At 39.2% G+C, this 17,831-nt stretch overlaps 1 protein-coding gene across 1 annotated transcript in view; it reads left to right on the top strand.

Annotated features, from left to right (window-relative positions):
* Syt10 (synaptotagmin 10) overlaps positions 1 to 17,335 on the top strand; it is a 56,998-nt gene extending 39,663 nt beyond the window's left edge. The window contains exons 3-6 of the mRNA XM_017797290.1: positions 8,179 to 8,299; positions 11,370 to 11,541; positions 14,388 to 14,517; positions 17,147 to 17,335. Coding sequence (XP_017652779.1) covers positions 8,179 to 8,299; positions 11,370 to 11,541; positions 14,388 to 14,517; positions 17,147 to 17,218 — 495 coding nt within the window. The 3' untranslated portion in view covers positions 17,219 to 17,335. The remainder of the gene's footprint in view (positions 1 to 8,178; positions 8,300 to 11,369; positions 11,542 to 14,387; positions 14,518 to 17,146) is intronic.
* Positions 17,336 to 17,831: the final 496 nt, after the last annotated feature.

The following is a 17,831-nucleotide window of genomic DNA, read 5'->3' as shown; positions in this document are numbered from 1 at the left end:
ATAGTTTGCCAGTCAGTAGGCGTCATAGAATCTCTTGCCAGTCTGTCTAGCTGTGCTAAAGTAAAATTTGCATTCACTCCATATTTTCTTACTGCTTCAGCCAATTCTTTTATCTGATTATAATCTACAGGCGCATAGACTCGTCCCATGCCTTCTTGTCCCTCTATAGGCATTTCAAAAACTGGGAAGGCCATACCCAGCTTTTTCCTCACAATTTTAGGGAGGAGTGAACATGATGGCTGTATTGAATAAGGTGGGGGGGCAGTAGCAGCCCCTTGCCCCAGAACATAGGGCATTGGGTTCTTATATTCCAGTGGCCTATATCTATTTTCCTCATAGCTTGCGGCTTGTTCTTCTAATTCTATCTCTTCTTCTGGGCTTAAACTGCTCTCTTCTAACTGCAGAGCAGCAAGTTCCCTTGTGGGGTATAAATACCCCTTTGGTAAGTTTCTTCCCTGTCTAAAACCTGTTACTTGGTTTCTTGCTCCGTCCTTTTCGACAGTGCTCTCTCCCCTGCCTTCCTCTGGCTTACCGGGAGGTCCATTTTCACTTTGGGCCCTATTTTCTTTTGCACGTGCTCCCATCCTTTCACTTCGTTCGGTTTCTGATAGGCTGTCCTGGAGATCCTCTAGAACCATTTGCCCTTCTTCCTGACAGTAACCCGCGTGGAAGCATAGGGTGAGAAGCAGAATCACAAAGGCTCCCATAATCAAGGTGAAAACAATTCCAGCAACCTCCATAACATCCATACCTCTCCGAACCTACCTGCAGTTCTGAATCCTCCTCCTGTATTGGAGGGGTCTTCGGGCGGCGCCAGCGATGTTGATTCCCGGGTCTCGGCACCAGCTGTCCCCGACCACTTTCCGTCTCGCCGGCAAGAACGATGCGGGAGGACAAGTCAGGATCCTTCTGCAGCAGTTTATTTGAAGACTGAAGACCAAAGACGCTGAGAAGTGGGAGAGCTGTTGCTTATATATGCCCCAAAGGTCCCATTTATGACGTATAAGAAGCAGATTGGTTGCTGGAGATCATAAGAAGCGGATTGGTTGCTGGAGATCACGCCATGGGAGGAGGCGGGGGAAAGCAGGCTCTTGTGCACGCCCCTTATGGGTGTGGCAGGATGTTTACTTTTAAGAAGGTCCGGATACCGGCGCCATCTTGTAATGGCGGCGGAGGCTGTGGCTCTCCACAGTCCTGTTTGGAGGTTTCCACCTCTGATATGTCCCCTTTCTGCCCTTGTCTTACCTATGTGTTGCTTTCCATCTTCCCTTAAGCTGAGCTGCCTCGTCGCTGCTCTAGTTTCCTGGCTTCCAGAGGTTAAGCATATAGAACTTAAGAGTCAGGACTGCAGATGAGTGTGGTGGTGCATGCAAAGACAGAGGCAGGTGTATCTCTCTGAGATTGAGGTCAGCCTGGTCTACAGAGCAAGTTCAGGTGACCTGGGGCTACAGGGAGACCCTGTCTCAAAAAGAAAAGCAAATAAATAAACAAAAATTTTAAAAGGGGCTGAGATTCCCTTAGAAGAGGACATGTGGACACTTGTCTTTCTGAGTCTGGGCCTCATTTGGTTTCATGTTTTCCACTTCGATCCATTTACCTGCAAATTTCATAATTTCATTTTTCTTTATAGCTGAATAAAATTCCGTTGTGTCCCACATTCTCATTATCCATTCAGCAGTTGGTGGACATTTAAGCTGATTCCATTTCTTGGCTATTGTGATTGGGGTGAACAGCAATGTGCATGGATGAGCAAGTGTGTCTGTGGTAGGACAGAGTCAAAGAAGCTACAGCTGGATGATATGATAGACCCACTTCTAGATATTTTATTTTATTTATTCATTTTTGAGACAAGGTCTCTCCACCTGACCTAGAACTCACTATACAGACCAGGCTGTCCTCCATCTTTCAGAGATCCATCTACCTCTGCCTCCTGAGTGCTGGGATTAAAAGCATGTGCCACCATGCCTGGCTCCAATTCTAGTTCTTTTGGGAAAACTCTAGACTGATTTATAAATTGGCTGTAGTAGTTTGCCCTCCCACCATCCGTGTATAACCGTCCCCTTCCCCCACATCCAAACAGCATTGTTATCATCAGCATTGTTACTGAGAACCATTCTGATGGAGTCTTAGTTTTAATCTGCATTTCTCTGGTGATGAAGGATGTTGAACACTTTTTAGATATTTCCAAATCATTTATAACTCTTCTAAGAACTCCCTGTTTAGTTTGAAAACCTGTTTTAATTTTTTTTATGTACATGAATGTTTTTGCCTATATGCATTACATATACCCATGTGTTCAATATACCTGGAGTCAGAAAAGGGCATTATATCCTCCAGAACTGCAGTTATGGACAGTTGTTCGCCACCGTATGGGTTCTGGGAACTGAACCCTGGTCCTCTAGAAGAACAGCTAGTCCTCTTAACCACTGAGCCATCTCTAGCTCCCAAAAGCCCATTTTTTGAGTTGTTTGTTTTCTTTAGGTTTAGTTTCTAGCCTTTGAATAGTCTCATTACTAATCCCCTAACAAATGTATAGCTGGAGAAGATTCTCTTTCATTCTGTGGGCTCTCTGTTCACTTCCTTTGCTATATAAAAGCATTTTAGTTTCATAAGACCCCATTTGTGAATTGTTGATCTTATTTTCTGTGCTATTAGAATCCTGTTCAGAAAAGCCTCACCTACACTTGTGTTGAAGTGCTCCCCTGCTTTTTCCTCCAACGCTTCCTGTATCCGGGTCTATCCTGAGTTGTTTGCTTCATTTATGGAGTTGAGTTTTGTGCAGGGTGGAATCAAATGGATCTAATTTCATTCTTCTACATGTTGATGTCCAGGTTTTGTGCCAGTTCCATGCATTTTTTTGCTCTTGTGGCTCTGTGGTGTGTGACTTGAAGTCAGGTGTGTAATATCTCCTGCAGTATTACCTTTGCTGATGACCGCTTTCTCCATCTTTGGTCTTTTATGCCTCCACATAAATTTTAAATGTTTTTTTTTTCTATGTCTGTGGAGAATGTCACTGGGATTTTGATTGGAATTGCTTTGAATCTACAGATGGCCTTAGTAGGACCTCCATCTTCATAATGTTGGGTCTTCCCTTCCAGGAGTGTAGGAGTCCTTTCCATCTTCCAATGTCCTCCTCGGTTTCTTAAGTTTTGTTGTGTAGGTCTTTCATTTCCTTCGTTAGATTCATTCCCAGGTATTTAATTTTTTGGTGGCTGCTGTGAATGGGATTGTTTCACTGATTTCGTTTTCAGTATGTTTCTTATCAATATATAGGAAGGTTATTAAGTTTTGTATGTTAATTTTTGTACGCCATCATTTTGCTGAGGGTGTTTATTATTTCTAAGTGTGTTTTAATTGAGTCTGTAGGATTTCATGTGCATAGACTCATATATTTTTTCAAAAGGAATACTTTTGACTTCTTCTTTTCCTATTTGTATCCTTTAATTTCCTTCTCCTTTTCTATTGCTCTGAGCAATGCTGAAAGCACTATATTGAATGATGTGAAGAGAGTGGACATCCTTGTCTTGTTCCTAATCTTAGTGGGAATAGTTTGAGCTTTCTCTATTTAATATATTGGCTATAGGTATACTCCTTTCATCCCTAGTCATGGCATGACTTTTAGTTTGATGAAATGCTGTATTTTGTAAAAAGGCCTTTTCTTCATCCAGTGAGATGATCATATGATATCTACCTCTGAGTCTATTTATGTGATGAACTACATTTGTGATTTCTGTATGTTGAACCATTTCTACATTCCTAAAATGAATCCAACTTGATCATGATGTATGATCATTTGATGTGTTCTTGAATTCAGTTTGCAAATAGTTTTTGACAGTGGGAAATATTCTATATTTTTATTTTGCTTTTTAAAAATATTTTATTTATTATTTTTATTTTTTGTATATGGGTATATTGCCTGCATGTATGTGAGCGCACCCATGTCGTGCAGTGCCACAGAGGTCAGAAGAGGGCTTCAGATTCCCCTGGAACTGGAGTTATGGACAGTTGTTAGCTTCCATGTGGGTGCTGGGATTCGAACCCAGGTCTTCTGCAAGAACAATCAGTGTTCTTAACCGCTGAGCTTTGTAAAGAGAGTTTGTAAACCTTCCTTTTCTACTTTGTGGAATAATTGAATAGTATTGGCATAAGTTCTTCTTTGAAGATCTGGTAGAATTCTGCAGTTATTCATCTGGTCCTGAGCTTTTATTGCTTAGTTATATGTTTGTTTAAATTCTTTATTTCATCTTTATTTGATTTTGGTAAATCATATGCCTCTAGAAATTCTTTCATGTCTTTTACATCTTGCCTTTTAGCGGAACATAGATTTTCAAGGTATGTTCTCATGACTTAGACTGCATTAGTATCTCTTGTTCTGTCTCCCCTTTCATCTCTAATTTTAGTGATTGCATTTTCCCCTTCTTTCCATCAATTTGAATGAGGATTTGTCAATCTTGTTTCTTTTGAAAAAAAACCAACTCTTCACTTTATTGATTTTATGCATTGTTTCCTTTTTTTTCACTTCTGTTTCATTAATTTCTGCCTTGATCTTAATTAGTTTTTCTAATATACTACTTTTGTGTTTGGTTTGTTCTTGTCTATCAAAAGCTTTAAGGTACATCATTAGATTATTTATTTGAAATATCCTAAGTTTATTAATGTAGGTGTTTAACATTGTGAACTTTCTTCTTAGGATTGCCTTCTTTATGTTCCATAGATTTAAGTTGTGTGTTCGTTTTCATGTTTCATTCCATAAAAACTTTTATTTCTTTCTTGATTTCTTCAATAACCCATTTATCATCGTTCAGTAATATGTTGTTTAGTCAATGCAATGTAATTCATACAGTTTCTATGGCTGTTGATGTAGCTTTATTCCATTGTGGTCAGATATAAACAGAATGTTGTTTGAATTTTCCTGTACTTGTTAAGGCTTGCTTTATGTACTAAAATGTGGTCTATTTTGGAGAAAGTTCTATGTGTTGCTGAGGAAAATGTATACATTTTAGTGTTTTGGTAGAAAGTCCATAGATATCTGTGGGGTCTGGTTCATTTATGACATCATTTAATGCCAACGTTTCTTTGAAAAATATGTTTGGATGATATGCTGTTGGTGAAAGTGGTGTATTGAAGTCACCTGCAATTACTGTGCATTAATTTGTGGCTCTGAATCTAGTAGGATTTGTTTTATGAACTTGTGTGCACCTGTGGTTGATGTGTATATGTTTAGGATTGTGATATCCTCCTAATGAACTTTCCCCTTAATGAATATGTAGTGGCCTTCTTATCTCTGTTGATTAGTTTGGGTTTGAAGTATATGTTGTCAGATTCTAGAACAGCGAAACCTGCTCATTTACTAACTCCGTTTGCTCTGTATAACTTTCTCCATTCTTTTACTCTAAGGTGATGGCTATCCTTAATTCTGATGTATGTTTTTGGAGGTGGAAAACAGCTGGATCTTGTTTTCTAACCTACCTGTTAATCTGTCTTTTATTATGGTACTGAGACAAGTGTTATTTATGGTTAATCTTAGAAGGTGTGTATTAACTTTTGTGGTTTTGGTGGTTCTGTAGGATTTTCTTAGAAAACATTTGATTAACTGCCCTGATGTCCATTTCCCTCCATGTCTCTTAGTTGTGTTTATCTTTCTTTCTGAACTGTTCCTTCCAGTGCACTCTGTGGAGCTAGCTTAGTGGTCATAAGCTCTTTTACTTTGTTTTTATCGTGGAAAGTTTTTATTTCCACTTCATTTATTATAGGTTGGGAGCTGTGGTTTTGGAGCTTAGAATGCATCTTTCCAAGCACTTCTGGCTTTCAAAGTTTCTATTGAGTAATCATCTATTTGTTTTTCTAATGGGAATGCCTTTATATGTAAATTGGCCCATCTCTTTTCAGCTTTCCTTTATTTTGTATATTTAGTGGTTTTTTTTAAATTTAATTTTTATTAAGAATGTCATACCTGCATATGTTTGGATCACATTTATCCTTTACCCTCCCCTCCAGTCCTCCCCTCTTTCTCCCTCTACTTTTCTCTTTCAGCATCATGTGCCCTCTCAAAAACAATGCTGATTCTACTTGGTGCTGCCTGTATATGTATGTGGGTGTGGGAGCATCTGCTGGAGCATGGCTAGCCTTTCAGGGTCACATCCCTAAAGGAAACTTACTCTTTTTCCCCAGTGGCCATCAGTTGCCAATGGCTCCTGAGCTAGGGGTTGGATTTCATGAGTCTTTTCCCCATTTATGCTGGTGCTTTTGCTCACATGGCCTTGTGCAGTCTATGCTGTTGTGAGTTCATGTGTGCAAAATACCTGTCCTGTCCAGCACATAATATTTCACTCCAAATGTCTACTACCTTTACTTCTTACAATCTTTCTGTCCTCTCTTCTGAAATGGTCCCTGAGCCTCGGGAGGAAGGGTGTGATATAGATGTCCCATAGAAAGTTTCTTTTCTGGTCATATCTATCTGGTATTCTGTAGACCTCATAAATCTGCATGAGCATCTTTTTCTCAAGATTTGGGAAATTTTCTTTTATAATTTTATTGAAAATATTTTCTGTCCCTTTGTCCAATATTCTTCATTTTCTTCTGAGCCCGTAATCTGTAGATTTAGTCTTTGTTTTTTCATCGTACCTCAGTGATCCTGCATCTTCTATTCATGTGGTTTTCTAAAAACATATTTTCTTTGAATGTGTAATCCAATTCCTTTACTGTATCTCTAAGTCCTGATATTCCATCCTCCACATGATCCATTCTGTTGGTGAGGCTTTCCACTGGCATATTGATGAATTTAAAAGATTATTTCAGACAGTGCTGTAGGTGTTATGAGAATCTGTGAAGGATGTGGGAGGGATGGACATAGGCCAGGACTGAATAGCCTCCTGCCTGATAGGAAGTCAATCAGATGAGAGCTGGGGAATTGGCTCGTGGTTAAAGCATTTAAAGTGTGAGGATCTGAGTTTCTATCCCCAGAACCTGCATGAATGCTGGGTAGGCATGGCTGTCCCCCTGTAAGTCTAGCCTCAGAAATCAAAGACAGAGCAACCTAGCTATCAAGAATACCCAGACTAGTAATATCATATCAGTGAGTGCTAGGTTTGACTGAAAGACCTATCTCAAAGAATAAAGTAGAAGACTAATCAAGGCTGATTCCCAACATCGGCCTCCACAGGAATGTTCACAGATGTGCAAGTGCACCCACGCATAAGAGTGCCTGCACATGTGAAAAAACATGCAAATGCACAAAAACACTCACAGAGAAGAGAATAGAAAAGGGGAAAAAATAAAGAGGTCAACCAGCTGAGTACATGAGAGGGAAAAGTACCAACCAGACAAAGGAATAAAAAAATGCAAAACCTCTAAGCGGGGTGAGCTTCCTGCGATTGGCAAGACAAGAGGGGTCTGTGTCTGACAGAGCTGGAGTGAGGGCTGTCAAAGCAGAATGGTAGACCCAGGAGACAGGGGTCTTAGGTATAGGATGTTTTTAGTGCAGTGTCCACAAACAGACAATGGAAAGGAAGCTCTTAGCAACTATACCAACAGGAGCTTTCCAGGCACATGGAGGCCTTCCATTCCACGTCTGTGCCACAAGGAGCCTGGTTTTATTAAGCACAGCATGAGTCCTTAGATGGTTTTAAACATGAGAGTCATACTTTTGCTTTGCATTTCAAAATGATCTCTTTGATGTGTGAAGCCTAATTTGTGGAATGAAGATGACTTGGGAGGCTAGTCAGTCACGATGGGAGATAATGGTTTGAATGGTCACAGCAGAGCTGAGAAGAGTCAGTGATAGGATACATTTTGTCACTGGCATAGATGACGTGTGCTGTGGCTTGGGTGGATGCAAGTGAGAGAAAAAAGAACATCACAGTGACTGTTAGCTTTGGCCCCGGCTCTGCATGAGCTGTGATGTGCCTTGTTGGTTATGATAAACCTAAGATAATGACAGACAGTAGTCAGCACTCCAGTTCTGCCTCTGCTAAGTTTGAGATGTTAAGTAAGCAGCTGGTGTATATACTTTTACGCCCTTCAGAACAACTTTCTTGCAATTTATCTGCATCCTCAATGAAAGTGTTTAAAATATCCCAATACTCGACTAAGGTGATTTTTTTTCACTATCATTTTCCACTTTATTCTGCTTTCATTATTTTGTGGTTGAAGTTGATAACATTGCCAATCTCCTTCTAGGAAAGTATAGACCTAGGTGAAATCATGTTTTCCCTTTGCTATCTGCCGACTGCTGGACGTATGACTTTGACAGTGATCAAATGCAGAAATCTTAAGGCAATGGACATCACTGGCTCATCAGGTATGTACACAGCGTGGTCAGAGGCACATTCCTATATAAATACTTCATGTAGCTAAAACTGTGTGGCTTTTAATTAATTTTCTGTTGTGGGATACAATAAAGTAGAAAGAGATTACAAATTAAAATGTTGCAAATCATCTTTATATATCAACATATTAACATTATGAAAAATTTAAAGGTTGTCAATACCAGACTTTGAACTCAGGTCTTGTTTTTCTTTTTTAAAAAATATTTTATTTATTATTTTTATTAAATACATGCCAGTGTATTGCCTGCATGTATGTAAGTGCACCTGTGTTGTGCAATACCCACAGAGGTCAGAAGAGGGTGTTGGATCCCCTAGAACTGGAGTTACAGATGGTTGTTTGCTGCCATGTGGGTGCTGGGTACTGAATCTTAGTACTCTGCAAGAACAGACAGTGCCCCTCACCACTGAGCCATCTCTCCATCTCCTTCATTTGTTTCTTCACTGACCTCGTCTATCTAAATTACCCTCCACTCCCTGACCTTCAGGTAGTCTCTCCTTTGTAAGGGAAGATCCTTAAACTTTCATCTGTGAATAAAGACCATACAAAGACATTTAAATTGAATGAATTTCTTTTGCTTGTCTGCAGCGAAGCAGCCAAAACGTAAGGCCATCACTAGCCTTACAATCTTGTCACCTCTCCAACAGAAGTTCAATAGGAAACAAGCAAAATGTTTCTTGAAGTTATCAAAGTAATTCTTGAGAGAATTTTTTCTTATGTGATCTTTGACAAAGGAGTGGAACCCATAATTCTTCCTCACTCCTTTCCTTTGCGTAACTCACTTCTGGAAGGTTATTCATAGCTTAATTCATGAGTGTTGGTGCAGCTCTGTAGAGAAAACGTGATAAGGGACAAGTTGAGGAAACAGTGTTTGCTAGGCAGAGACAACATCCATGGAGACGCAGTACAGGGTGTCCTCAGCAGGAAAGAGCTGTAAGTCCTGCCATCAGAACGCACACCAAAATCCAAACCAAAACAAAACCCTGAAATTCACATTATAAAGGTTATAAGAGAATTCTGAGGTCTGGTGTGGAAAGAGCTCCAGGACGTACAAGGCGCAAGAACACACACATGTATACCATGCTTGTTTTTATGATTTTTAGACATAGACTCGAGCTGCACTATTTGCCTTGAGAAACGATGAAGTGATGCAAATCAGCAGCGGCTGGCTGGAGGAGGCTTCTTCCCCTAACACTTTATTTTGGGGACTATACCATGAGTTAATCTATTATTTTTTTTAATTTTACAAGACACAATATGGTAAAAAATAATAATAATAATAAAGTAAAAGAGAGGGTAAATCCCACATTTACTTTGGTGGAAAATATTCTGGGTCAGTATATGTTATGGAACTTACAAAAGAGTACTCCTCAAATTTATTGTTTGGTCTATTATTGTGCATTTTAAACCAAGCCAAGCAGCATTAAAATTGCAGTGAAATACACGATTATTTTTTAGCCACATGAAGCTTTGCATCACAAGTGCCTGGGCCATGGAAGAACTGTGCCATCCAACCTCACAGCAGGCATAGGAACCCACTGAAGACCAGACACTTGTGAGAAGCAGAGCCATGTAGTCAGGGGTGTGATTGAGGAGGAGAGGGCTAACGGTGCCTCCCTTCCATGAACAGGCTGTGGCGCCTTAGAACAGCTTTCTAGTATTTCTAGTATTATACAGTTAATTATAAGCAGATCAGACACTGACACTGCCCAGTTACCTTATCTTTCACATGTGCCAGTAACAATCAATACACATTTTGTTCCTTGATGGAATGCTTTTGAAATATGTACATTTTCATGGAGTTTGAAAAGTGCACACTCAAAAAATCAGTATCTTATTCTAAGGAAATAAGATTTATGACTGGAGGAATTGGGACAAAAGTTACAGTGGGAGGGAGATCAAGACGAGAAACAGAAGGGAAAGAAAATACAAGATCCAGTGACTGGATTCACTACTTGGCATGCTCAGCCTGACCCCAGAATCCTCTCTAAAGCCATAAGGCCTTTTGGAGTGATTTATAATGTTGCGTGGTTTTCTGCAATACTTAACATTTTTGCTTAATTCCCAGCTGGAGAGAATTTAACAATTATTTGATCCATTGGACTCAAAAATGCAGTCAATTAAATTTTTTTGTCTGCAAGTGACATAATATAGACAGTCTTATATCAGAGCCTTCTGATAAAACTGAAAATAAATGTCATCTTTTCAAATAATATGCTCCAGTACATTTCATAAATTACTTTCAGTGATCATTCCTTCAATCCAAACACCTTATTAAATACCAATACTGTGGCTAAATGGATACTTCTAATTTTGTACCTTATCCAGAAGATGAAGAAAATTCAAATTTATATTTCTGTTCTCATTTCTGCTCATTGTAATACTGGACTAGAGACAGCATTGCTGTCTTTCACAAATTTTGACTTTCTTATTCAGTGTCATCCTAGAGGACAGAAATCTGAATATAAATATTTTTTATTAAATATTTTGTTTTTATTTTTTTATTTTATGTGTATGGGTATATTGCCTGCAGTGTATGTGAGTACACCCATGTCATTCAATGCCACGGAGGTCAGAAAAGGGCTTTGGATTCCCCTGGAACTAGAGTTAAGGATGGTTTGTAGCCACCATGTGGGTGCTGGGAATCAAACCCAGGTCCTCTGCAAGAATAGTCAGTGCTCTTAACTGCTGAGCCATCTCTCCAGCCCCTGAATATATTTTTTGTTAAAAGTACACTCCCTATAAATTATTTCCACAAATTTTCCTTCAAATGGAAGTGGCTGGAAGAGACATTCCAATTCTGGATTAGCTCTTGGTAAACTTATGGAGTTTCTCGCCTGTATTAAAAAAAATGAGATTACATTCAGTATTTTTAGTTTAGTAGATACATGGCTTACCTTTAAAATTAGAGAATCTGTTGCCCCACAGTAAGCCATTTTATTTTAAAACTGTTAATACTGAAGGGGTCATACACACTGTTTTATTTAGTAAAATTGAACTACAGTATTTTTATGCTTTGTATGAAATTATTTTCCATCTCTCAGATCCTTATGTCAAAGTGTCTTTGATGTGTGAGGGTCGAAGATTAAAAAAACGGAAAACAACTACAAAGAAAAACACTCTCAACCCAGTGTACAATGAGGCCATCATTTTCGACATCCCCCCAGAGAACGTAGACCAGGTCAGCCTGTGCATCGCTGTCATGGATTATGACAGGTAAGTAGACCCTGCTTGTCAGCAGAGCATGGGGCAGCTAGCATAGCAAGGTCAAATTCTGATTTTCATGTTATTTGCTGTTATGACAAATCTAAAGTAGATAAAGGGAAAAACGATTCATTTGAAGCTACGTTATAATTTTGTTTTTCTCCAAAGTAGTTATTTTTAAAGATCACCAGAAGCTGAAGAGACAGGTCTAGACTCAATATGGACTTCATAACACAAAGTCTTCTACAGTAAGACCAAATATTACAGTCTAGAGTTGGCTTCACTGGTGGGGCTGGCAAATGAACATCATGGTTCTTGCCCAGCTCTCATGAACTGGCTGTGGGAGGGCCAGTCCATCCTCTTTGGGGCACTTTTCTGCTTTTCCCATTGGCTGGACGTTAGCATCCTACGGAGATGTGTGACAGGAGGGTGAGTAGCAGTCAGGAGAGGCTGTGATGGTCCATGCCAGTTTTAAACTCTTCTTTGTTAACCCTTCCAGCGCATACACTTTGGGTCACTGCTTTCATGTTGCAGGACTAACATTTGTGTCCTACGCTTCCATTTTTATGAAACGTCCCCATATTAGTGAATCTTGCCCACCTCAAAATGCAGACCTACAAATGTTCTTGGCTAACCAAACTCTTCTGAATTTTTGTCCAACTAAGGTCCATGCTTTTTAATCTAATCCATACTATATACACCTTACTATATACACTTGTGATGATTCATTTAGAGGGAGAAATGTGATTTCAGTCCTTCAAAGTGCTGTAGCTGTTTCCTTCAGCAGTCCTGTTTTGCTTTATCAATTACCTGTACTGACTTCTCACAGCAGTGAGTTCAGGTGGATACACTTGATCATTTGTCATCAAGCCAATGTTAAGGAAATAGATCCTAATATTATATAAAACAGGAATTAAAAAGTATTTCAACAAATGTACTTATTGGGAAACTTCAAATTGAAGTTATATAACAGGAAACTAGAAAAATGTAATGAAAGTTCCCCAAACCCTCTTCAGAGATGTGTCCAAATGATCCTGTAGAAATTCTTTCAAATTATATTCTGTTTCAAGAACCAGTTCATCAAGCCTGTCTTGGCAGCACACTCCTACAATCTTACTGCTTAGGAAGATAAAGAGTTCAAGGTCATCTTTATTTACATAGTTGGGCTACATGAGACCCTATCTCAAAAAGAAGAAAATAAAGAAGAGAAAGGAAGGAAGGGTTTGGCTGTGTGGTAAGTTCCAGCGTAGCCTGGACTACATGAGGGAGGGGGGAGGGGGAGGGGGAGGAAGGAAAGAAGGGAGGGAAAAGAAAATCGTGTGTTCTTTTGAGTCATTGTCTTGATCCAGCTCCTGTCTCTACCGCTTAAGAACTCTTCTGATCATTTAGTTTATTTATAAAATTAGATGATAGCATTGATGCCCAGAGTCATGGAGCAGGGATTAAGTAGGTCAGTACATTCAAATTACTTAGAACACTATCTGTACATAATCAGTTCTCAAGAATATTAACTGGCACTATTTTTTGATTTGCTGCTGTGAAAGGAGGGCATAAATAGAAAATAGTAATGTCATCCTATACGCTTTGTTATGCAGTAATAACTCACCATGGTGGGGCTGAACGGAACCCTGCCCTGTGTAATTATAGTGCCAGCAACAACATACTTCGATATATAATTTAGAGTCAGTTCAACAGAATCTTTTATTTATCACTTGCAAGAAATTGAGTGTGGTGCTCTTGGTGCACAGTCTAAACATGATTATAAAATGTTTGGCCCCATGGGAAGAATAAGGCTTTCTTTACAGCATGTAGGCTTAATAGGACTCCTTCCAGAGAGAAATGTTATAAAGGTGAAGGATCTGCAGGCATTTCCTAGTCATGCTGTCAAATGTGCTCTAGTTGCTGAAAGCTGAAAGGGTTTGTGAGTTTTGGGTAAAAATTCATTTTTGGATATTGCTTATTTAATTTTCTTTGGGTTTTTGGGTGGTTTTTGCATGTTTGTTTGTTTTCTTTTGAGACAGCATCTCATGTATCCCAGGCTGTCCTCAAACTTCTGTGTAACCAAGGATAAACTTGAACTTCTGATCCTCCTGCCTCTACCTCTCAAGTTCAGAGTTGCTGGCATATACCACACCTGGCCTAGTTAATTTTTATTTACTTAAGAATTCTCATTTAAGCCGGGTGTGACACACCCCTTTAATCCCAGCACTCGGGAAGCAAAGGCAGGCAGATCGCTGTGAGATCAAGGCCAGCCTGGTCTATGTAGCGAGTTCCAGGCTAGATGGGGCTACAGGAAACCCATCTCCAAAAGCAACAACAACAGAGAAAAAAAAAAACTGAGAGAGCGAGAGAGAGAGAGAGAGAGAGAGAGAGAGAGAGAGAGAGAATTCTCATTTAATCAGAAGCATTATACAATAGCACCTTCAATATGTTCAATATGTTCCAGAATGTTCCACAGATGATGGAAACCAAAGACAGTGACAAGTGCTGTACACACTGTTTTCCCTCTGTACATGCTCTTAGAGTGTTTACTTTCAATATGTAAATACAATAAGTAGTACAATAGGAGATTAACAGTAGTGAACAATAGAACAATTATAACAATATACTATATTAAACATTATTTAAAACTGATGAGTTATGTATTTCTAGAATTTTCCATTTGATATTTTCAGACTATGATTGACCATGGGTCACTAAAAGTGCAAAAAGTGAAACAGGGGTCTGGAGACTACTGTAATCTGTAAACTCAAAGAATATGATGTTTTAATGCCGTGTTGAAGGAGATCCCTGAGCTGATATTTTCTGAGCTACCTTTGAGTGGTGAAAATGAAAGAATAACATTCTACACATCCTAGGGTGGGACACAATGAGGTCATAGGGGTGTGCAGAACAGGACTAGATGCTGAAGGTCTTGGGCGAGACCACTGGAATGAAATGCTGGCCTATCACCGAAAACCAATCACGCACTGGCACCCTTTACTTGAGGTAAGCATATGGAATCCCACCTCTGCCCTCTGCTTCAGTATGTGTCTTCGAACCTTCATTTGACATTTCACGTGTTCATCTATTTATTTTATGTCAGTGTTTTGCCTGCAAGTATGTAAGTGTATCTGTGTCATGCAATGCCCATAGAGACCAGAAGAGGGTATCATGTCCCCTGGAACTAGAGTTACATACAGTTGTTAGCAAACAGGTGGTGTCTGGAAGTGCTCTTAACCATTGAACCATCTCTCCAGGCCCCCCACCCCCATAGTCACCTTTTTAAAAAAATAATCTTGTTTGTGTTTCAGGGTCTCTAACATCTTGTATTCAAAGTTCTGTGTTTCTTGAGAAATTTTTAAAACCACTAAATTTAGGGGGCTTCATGTAAACACTGCAGATCTGTCATTTTCTTTGCACAGCCTGACAGTGCAAAGCAGGGCATCTTAAGGTTATTACAAAGTAGACACTGAACTTCAGTACTTCTCTTTTGTGAAAAGAGCCACTTTGCCTAAAAAAAGCCCCTTTTCGTTTTCCAGTCCTTAAAAAAAGGTAACACATCTGTGTAAGGAGACAGGTATGGCCCATCCACCTCTGGTCAGAAAGAGCAGAGTCCTGAAATATCAAGACATCAGCTTCCCTGAGTTCAAGGCCCGGCTGCGCTTTGTGACCAGCTGTTGCTGTGAGACCTTGAGCAAGTTACTTAAACTTCTCTGACTTCTTGTTGTGACTCTGCATTAGCAGTAAACTAGAAGGAAACTAAATAAATTCTGAATGTTGAATGCATGGTACAGACTCACTTAGTATCCGGTCTCATAGCTGTTACTAAGCTGTATTAACTCAGGAAATATCAGTACCAGGTTTCTATCAGGACTTTCGGTCAGAAAGTTAGTCTGCTGGATACACCAAATGTTGCATAGACGAATGGTTTTCTTTCCCAAAGAATTGCTGGAACCTGCCAAAGAGTCACAAAGAACCTAAATTACAACCTGATCAGTCATCAACTGAGAGATAACAGTGTTCTCAAAAGGATGAAGGACTGTGTGAATTTTCATAAAATGAGTATCTACAAAATAAATGAATAATACCTTCACTTTTGAATGGATTAAGAGTCTGCTGCTTCTGGCGCTAAGCCCTGGTTTAGAAATGGGAGACTGCACTGTGACTGATGGACTGTATCAGTGGCACCAGGTGTTAGTCTCAGCTTAGTTACAAAATGACACCTTAGCTGTGTTATTCAAGACATGTTGTGGAAATTGAATGAGCATTTCATGCTCAGACAATGGGAAATTTCTGCCACTCCAGACCTATTTATATATGAATGCTTCAAGTCTTCACCTGACCTAATAATTCACATATGCCAGGAAACAAAGACACACAATGAAACACACACACACACACACACACACACACACACACACCCCACAGAATCACGTGGAATTTTCCCCTGAACAGTTTTTTTAAGAAACAAGTTTTATTTTGTCCCACTGCTCCGTGTTGTCTAAGACACACTGCACTGCTTATTTTTGTTTTCATTTTTAATTTGAAAGGGAGCATTAGGAAATGTGGAAGGGAGGTCTAAGAATGTAGAAACGGAATGAAAGCCTGGTTGAACAGGGAGCCACGCTGACTGGAGACAGGGGCTCTAGTCCTTGCTCTCTAACATTTAATCCTGGAGAAGCCATATGCCCTGCGGGCTAGTGGGGATGATGCGAGGAGAACTGACAATTTATGAGCAAGAATTTTATCAAGTGTGAAGAAATATGCTGTATAACAAGATGTATATTCATTACTGGTGACTCTTCAGTATGAAACTGATAAAGAAGAGTGGGCATATGTTTGTTTTAGATCAAAAGAATCCTTTTCAGTTGTAACAGGACAGGCAGCTGAAAAAGCTCACAGAGAAGATAAAAGATCAATGTACTTTCCCCCAGAAAATACTGCTTTTCCATCTTCTGGTCCTATATTCAGTGGTCAAATATAGTATATGGAACAGACACCTGAATTTAGTATTACAGGAAAATGAGAGTGAAATTATATTTGTTCTTGTCAGAGAAAGGATAAACAAGAAAGGAAACAAGGAAACTCAACAGCAGAGTAAGTTGGCAGACAGAGGCTAAAAGCATCATTTAGAAAATCTAGTTACTTCTACCTAGGTAATCAAATATATAGTCTACTGTAATTAGATTTTTAAATACAGATGTTTAAGGGTCAGGAGAAATTCTCCGTGTCACTCAGGCTACCACCTGACAACCTGCCTTTTTTAGTTCATGAATTGCCCTGATGGAAATTCCTTCCTGCCTCAGAGAAAGGGGAACATGGCATCTTATGTCTGGAACACCATGCTCCTTCCCAGCACTACAGTAAGCCATTTTATAAAAAGAACTAAAACTCTGTCACGAAGTATGCGAGTCTTCTAGTGTTCCTGTGTGTGACAAGCGCTGTACATTAATACAAAATCCTTGTGTCCTCTCAATGTACCAGAGAAGGTAAGTGTAAAGAACGTGTCATTACATAAGTCTTTTCTTCAGAAACATAAATTGTGCATGAGTATTCACCATGTAAAGAAAGAAACATTACCCATCATGCTATTTTTCTTCACTGGGTCATACAGTATGAAATTACTGTCTTTCAGTTACCTGGCCGGGCAACCAGTTTTGATAGTCAAGGATCCTGTTCTTCTCCCAAACCACCATCCACACCATAATGCCTCCAACAACACCCTGTCATAAAAAGGACCTAGAATCATGTGCTCACTGGATCAGAGAAAAATGAAAAATATTGAACCTTTGATTTCTTCCTTTAAAATATATCTATACTCAATGTGCAATTTTTTTCTTTTGCCTTTTGTTCTGTTTTTAAACTTTGAACATATTAATACATTTTACTTTACTGCTAATAGTCCTTAGTCACATAAGAAGTTTTATCCTTCATACCATCAGCCTATTAGCAGATTAGCACAGTGTTTTAATATACTGTATTTCTTTCTACAAGAAAAAATTTTCAAAAAGAATATATGTATGTAAAACTAAATACAGTTTATGCTTATATTGTATAAGTAAGAATATCACATATGAATGGTTTTCCTCCCGTTACAGTTGTGCACATAGTACTATGTAAACTCTAATGGACATTTTAAAATTAACTCCACAGCATCAACTCCTTCTACATTCTAATAGATGCTACTTGTCTGGTAATAGTTTTTCTCTTATGATCGGCTTTTCTTTCTTACTGAGGTTTGTTTCTCAGGCTTCTTCTTTAAGACATGCCCCTTGATAGAGTCCAGGCTCAGTCCGACCCTTCTGCCAGTACAGCAAGGC

The sequence above is a fragment of the Nannospalax galili genome, unplaced genomic scaffold (assembly GCF_000622305.1).
Source record: "Nannospalax galili isolate Female #2095 unplaced genomic scaffold, S.galili_v1.0 scaffold454, whole genome shotgun sequence".
NCBI classification, from domain to species: domain Eukaryota; kingdom Metazoa; phylum Chordata; class Mammalia; order Rodentia; family Spalacidae; genus Nannospalax; species Nannospalax galili.
The sequence above is the reverse complement of the archived record's forward strand: the minus strand, read 5'-3'. Positions and strand labels throughout refer to the sequence as shown.